Source organism: Vicia villosa, linkage group LG6 (genome assembly GCF_029867415.1).
Source record: "Vicia villosa cultivar HV-30 ecotype Madison, WI linkage group LG6, Vvil1.0, whole genome shotgun sequence".
Lineage (NCBI taxonomy): Eukaryota > Viridiplantae > Streptophyta > Magnoliopsida > Fabales > Fabaceae > Vicia > Vicia villosa.
In genome coordinates, this window is record NC_081185.1 from 119,072,372 (window position 1) to 119,079,116 (window position 6,745).

Below are 6,745 nucleotides of genomic sequence, written 5' to 3' on the forward strand. Positions count from 1 at the left end.
AAGCAGGAATAAAGGCTTAAAGGAAACAATTATGTGTCGCTCACAAGGCCCACATGTCAAAGCCTAATAGCATGCACTGTGAGGGAATGCATGGGGAATATAATATACCTCACTCAAGTACGTAGCACCTAATTTTAACCTCCTATCAACTTCCCACCGTCAGATCTAATCGGACGGTGATCCGTGCAAAAAGTCAGATTAAACGAAGGTAGTTCTAACCGTCTTTCATATACAAAGCTTTGCGCGCGTCGAGGTCTTGGTACTTTACTCATTGTCACGCTTAACCTACTTCTCATTCATTCATTAGGCGTTGAAGTGCTAACCTTACAATCCACCTTGTTTTGCTGCATCAGAAGTACCCTTCACCGCATATGAACTATGTTTCACCATGTCATCAATCATTTCTAATTCTTGAACGAAACATTACTTGTATCCATATCCCATAGGTACTTAAGTGTCCATACACATATTTGCTATTAAAAATTTTAATAAAGATAAATTAATTAATTTTAAAAATGTTTAATAACATTGAATAGAATTTAAAAATGTTATTGTTGAATTATGAAACAAACAAACATTAACATAAATAATAGTTTTTTAATAATATGTTTTTTAAATTGATAATAGAAACTTTATATGATAATATATATATATATATATATATATATATATATATATATATATATATATATATATATATATATATATATATATATATATATATATATATGAGGAGGGTTATATTTACTCCAAGAGTAAGTTATTATAACTTACTCTACATCTTGACCATTTATTATTTTCAATCTAATGGTTAAAAATAATAAGTAATTAAATATGGAGAGAGAAAATTATTCCTTATTATTTTTAACCATTAGATTGAAAATAATAAATGGTCAAGATGTGGAGTAAGTTATAATAACTTATTCTTTGAGTAAATATAACTCTTCTTTTATATATATATATATATATATATATATATATATATATATATATATATATATATATATATATATATATATATATATATATATATATATATATATATATATTTAAAATAGGAGATAGGAGAATTAAATGATAATCATTGGATTAGATTTTTGGTTTTGATAAACAATCATTTGTTTTTTTAATGAACATTCCTATTTTGTTGGGATAGGATTAATGCATTCCATCATATACCCACTCCTTTTCATTCAATTTTAATCAATCTAGACGTTAAAACATGATTTTATTCCATTTCATTCCATAATATTCTATAAATCCAAAGATACTAGAAAAGGATATATTTCTGATATGTTTAATTCGAATGGTTACACTTACATAGCTGCTGCCACGATGGCAGAAGATCCAAGTCTCTAGTGGTTTTTTCAAGGACATTAATTGCATATGAGTAAAGTAAATTAGACTTTATTGTCTCCACCTTTGTGCTTGTTCTATACATGGTAATGAATTATCTCAAATGTGATTTATATTTGACAGATGAGATTCATTTCACTTTGAATCTTGAGAGATTATACTTTAGTCTTTCATATATGTGAAGTAGTAGTATTTAAATATCTAAAATTTGATACAGTAAAAATCCACTTTATATAAATACAGTTAAAACAACTGTTAATTCAATCGATACAAAAAGAAATAAATTTTTTTATTTAAATAACAACAATATATTTGTTTGAGCAAATAATTTAATAATTTAAATTTCATCTTTTAAAAATAAATAAAAAAAAATCATAAATTCGAACTCGCATCTGTGCCTATGATGTTTCTTAATAATTACACATGTAAATTACTACACATGTAAAAAATCATTCCTTTTACGCACAAAAATGTATGTTTGAGATTTATTTTTGAAATATATTATTTATATTAAACTGATAAAATATATAAAATTTAGTGGTAAAATCAAATTATTATTGTTAAGAGTCCCACATCGGATAATATATGCCTTGAATATGTCCTTATAAGTAGGACAATGTTCACCTTACAAGTCGGTTTTGTAGAGTTGAGTTAGGTCTAACCACATTAACAATGATCAAAATTAAAACATAAATTGTTAATTTATACTAATTTTGTTAATTTCTAAAATCCAATTCACCTTAACTTTATTATAAAAAAAATATAAATTAGAATATAGATTTTCTTCTAGAATCTAAACTAGATTCATTATACAATAGTGGAAGAAATTAAGTTAGATTAAGTACACAAAACAGTCTCGTCAAATGAATCTTTTGATCTTCAATTCAACCATGAATTATCCAAACTATATTATTTCAAAAATGAAAAACTAGACAATATAAAATAATCTATATATGTATAACCCAAAAAAAAAAAAAAACTATACATGAAAACCCAAATATGTGTATGATGTACTATCATCTTTCTCTGCAAAAAACTTACACATTCTGTGAAAAACTACCGGTGAAGAAACCTCCTGGCAGTAGATCTAAAAGGACAGGAAGAACTGACAAACCCATCAACAAGATGCAAATACGTCTTCAAATCATGACACGTGGCCATATTCACGCTTTTCAGGTACGGCGAATCTCTGCTACATAACCGTAACTCCTCCCCAACCTCACAGTACACCCACCTCATCTCCTCCACTCGCTTTTGTATCCACCGTGGCATATCCCACGCCACGTCATCTTCACCATCCTCCACGTCACCACTATTCTCTTCCACGTCATCGTCGAAAACAAACCCAGGCATTTTCGTTACAACGTCTTCAGAGTTCACTATACGTAACACTTTGATTGATTCTTTTTCTAGAAGTGACCGGAAGCTCCGGTTTCCGACTCTCGGTCCGCCGAATGAGATTACCGTCACTAACAGTTTCCGGTGGAAGGTTTTTCTAAAACATGTTCGAATGTCGTAGGCTGTAAGTATCGCTAATGCTGCTCCTAGACTGTGTCCGGTTATAGTGAAACTCAGATTTTCACCTTTGTATGTTTTAAGAATTCGATCGATTTCGGTTCTAACAGATTCTTGTAAGGAAGGAGCATGTTTAGAACATTTTGAAGTGTAGAGACTAAGAAACCCACTTTCTACCATGGGTTGATTATTTTTTTCATGATCGATGATTAATCCATGAGGACTGATACTATTGTTGAATTGTAATGGATTAATGTTGGTTAGAGTGGCTCGAAGATTCTCGAGCCATTCTAAACAAGTTGTTGTTCCTCTGAATGCGATAACGATGTCTCTTCGACCGAGTCGTTTGATTTCGTCTTTGTTCTTGCAAACAGCTATGTAACCAATGTAGCTTGAATTTGTTGCGAGCCATGATGGTGCTTTGTCGATCCAGCTAGGTAGTTGGATCGACGAAGTTGCATGTAAGTGTTTGGTTAGTTTGTAGCCGGTTTTTGGTAGGCCGCATTTTTTGAAGAGTGTGGTTTTGGGGAATTTGTTGGTGGCGTAGTTTGGGGAGGAAGGGTCGAATTCGAAGGATTTGTAGGCGGCCTCGACGAAATGGCCGTAGCGGAGGATTTCGGAACGGAGGTTGTTGTCTAAGGGGTCTAGTAAGCCTTTCCAGTTGGTTATTCCTTGGTATTCTTTCCATTTTTTGCTTACTTTTGTTGGTAATGGTAATGGTTTTACTGTTGTTGTTGTTGATTTGGATGATGAAAGGTTTGTTGTTTTGTGTTTGGTTTTTAAGGTATCGTGAGAGTGTTGTTTTGTGTTGGGATTGAGTGGTTGAATGAGTGTTATGCATTGTGGTTTGATAGTGAAGGGTGTGGTTTTGGAGAAAGAAATGTGGGGTGTGGCGTGGTTTAAGGGTGTCATAGTGAATTGAGAGATTGTTGAGAATGGTTATGAGTAAAAAGAGATGGAATATTAGAAATGAGGGAAGTTTGTTATGAATGTGTTGTTGTTTTGGGAGGGAAATTTATGAGTGAGTGATGAGGATTTTATAGGGGAAATAGAGAGAAAGAGTGTGCTTGTGATTGAGTGATAATATGATAAAAAAAATAGAGGTAATACAAGTAAAATTATCAATAGAAGTAGAGTATTGCTATTCTTACACCATTTATTACACCAAATACTTACACCAAACAGTGTTCACCGTATTTGGTTAATGCAGTGTAAAAATTTGGTTAATACAGTACTGAAGTTGGTTAATGTAACATACAGGTATTAAAAATAATTTTTAGCAGTCACCAAACTTGGTTAATGCTGTGTAAAAACTTGGTTAATGCAGTAATAAAGTTGGTTAATGCAACATTCAGGTATTAAAATTAATTTTTAGCAGTCATCAAAGTTGGTTAATGCAGTGTAAAAATTTGGTTAATGCAGTAATGAAGTTGGTTAATGCATTTCCAGGTATTAAAAATAAATGTCCGTACATGAATTTTATTCGTCCGTACATGAATAGTATTCGTCCGTACATGAACAGTATCGTCCGTACATGAACAGTGTCGTCCGTACATACGGTGTAGGTGTAAGAATTGGTGTAAGAATAGCATTTTTGATAGAAGTAGAAAGAATTTGCGAGATTGAAAATTGTAATATTGTATCATTGTTTGCTTTTATATTTTAGAATTAATTATATTTTGATTTTCTTATTTTACTCTATTTATATAATTAGTCTTCTATTTCAAATTAAAATAGTTTGTCTCTTTTTTTTTTTCACATCATATTTGTACTATATATTAATATATATTAATAACACTTTTATTTTCTTATTAATGTCTAATTTATAGTATATTTTATGATAAAAGTTATTTTAAAAAATTGTACGAGAATACTGTTGGAGAAGTTTCGGAAGCAAGACTCGAAAGTGTTAATGAACCAAACTTTTATAATTACAAGAGACCTTAACATCAGATATGCATCCAAAATCTTAAGACAATGTGAATATGAATCACGTCTCTCATTTTTTCAATTCCAAATAAATATAGGACTTTAAGTCTGTTTGGTAAAACTAGTTGATAGCTGATAACTGGTAGCTTTTAGCTGGTAGCTGGTAGCTGATAGTTGATAAGTTAATGTGAGTGTTTGGTAAATTAGCTGTTTCATTAGCTGATAGACACAAAATGACATTAATGGCATTTTAATTAATGAGGGTAATAATATATTTTAGTTAAAATAATAAGGGTATTAATGAAAGAAAAACTCACAAGCTAAAAGCTACAAGCTCAAAAGCTACTTCAATTAGTTTTTGAAAAAAAAGCTAAAAGCTAGTAAAAAAGCTACAAGCTAAAAGCTAAAATAGAGTTACCAAACATAGTTTTTTTATTAATACGAGCTGAAAAGCTAAAAGCTAAAAGCTCGTTTTTTGTCTTACCAAACAGACTCAAAATCCAACCAACATATTTTATAAGAGTGCACTTTTACTAATTTGAAAAGGTGAAAAATTAAATAATAATTTTAAAAAAAAAAAGAAGTTAAAATCGATGGTTTCATATTTAGTGGAGACGTTTTTAGTGCGCAAGTCCTTTGTTCCCTGGTCTATAAAATCTGGTTGGCCCGAAACTCCAAGTTATACCAAGCCAAAGTTCCATCGCCAGTCACTACGGCGTCGGAAGCTGTGAATAGCGTAGTAGAATTCAACAAGTGGAACTCTGCTAGCAGAAGAGAGAATCTGGATGGTATTGGGCCAGAGCAAAGCAAGCAGGAGGTTCACTTCATCCATGTAGATGCAAGCATTTCTGATTCTGGTAGGTTGACCATGGGATGCGTTATTAAAGACCATCAGCATAATATATCCCTATCGGCCTGCAAACGAGAAGATGTGTCGGTTGAGGTTGCAGTTGGGGAGGCAATGGCTATTAGGTGGGGTCTTGACGTGGCTTCGGAATTGCAGCTGGAGAGAATTGTGATAAAGTCTGATGCAAAGGTGGTGGTGGATAGTGTTAATCATATTCTTAAGTTGGCAGCTTTGGAACCTGTGGTTTTGGATATTAAATCCTTGCTCTCTAGTTTTACTTTCTCATCTCTTTTATTTCATAGCAGAAACTGTAATGTTCAAGCTCATAATTTGGCTAAACTAGCTTATGTAATTGGTTCTAAGACTTGGATTGGGGTCTATCCATCCTTGGAGAACCCTCTTGTTGTACCAGCTGTTGTTTCTTAATGAAATTATCTTCCCATCAAAAAAAAAAAAAGTAAGTGTATGGATATAAAATAAAAAATTTCGCATTTCAGATAACAAATGGACTGCAATTAAAAACTCCAGGGGAAACCCAGAGTGTATAGAAATCAATATTAAGAATAATAGGTCCTTTCTATTACCAATTCAAATAAAAAACATATTTAATAAATTTGATTAATTATATATTTATAAGTAAATTACATTTTTTTAAAACACTGTTTTGTTTTGATTCCGGTTGGTATTTCTTTTAGAATTCATAATTTCTTTTCTCTGTCTTCTTTCTAAGCCAACCTATAAATTCTCTTTTACTCTTTCTCTTAATTTAAATAGTCGGTTTTCTTGTCCAAAAGAAAAAACAGTCGATTAGATATTGTAGCCTTCGATTTTGGTGACGCGATGTCTATTTTTAAGTTTTTCTACCCTTAATTTGTTAGGGTTAATTGAAAAAGTTCCACATTATTTAATTTTGTTAAGGAAGAGGGATTCTAAAATAATATATAAGATTCAAGTTCTTATAAATTCAACATCGCTTAGTTCTCCTTGACTATGAGTTTTGTTGTCATTTCCGATGGACCTTTTTGGTTCTCCCGCGTTTGAATCTGATGACATATTTGGTGGTTGGTTCGGAGTCGCTTTGGTGTCTGATTGCGGAGG

General features: G+C 31.6%; 2 protein-coding genes across 2 annotated transcripts; one reads left to right on the forward strand and one right to left on the reverse strand.

Annotated features, from left to right (window-relative positions):
• Positions 1-2,376: 2,376 nt before the first annotated feature.
• Positions 2,377-3,861, reverse strand: LOC131612204 (phospholipase A(1) DAD1, chloroplastic). The gene has a single exon (XM_058884012.1). It carries the CDS (start codon positions 3,781-3,783, stop codon positions 2,413-2,415), a length of 1,371 nt encoding a protein of 456 aa, XP_058739995.1. The 5' UTR covers positions 3,784-3,861; the 3' UTR covers positions 2,377-2,412.
• A 1,807-nt stretch (positions 3,862-5,668) lies between these two features.
• On the forward strand, positions 5,669-6,073 carry LOC131614517 (uncharacterized). Its single transcript, XM_058886090.1, has one exon. It carries the CDS (start codon positions 5,669-5,671, stop codon positions 6,071-6,073), a length of 405 nt encoding a protein of 134 aa, XP_058742073.1.
• The last annotated feature ends 672 nt before the right edge of the window (positions 6,074-6,745 follow it).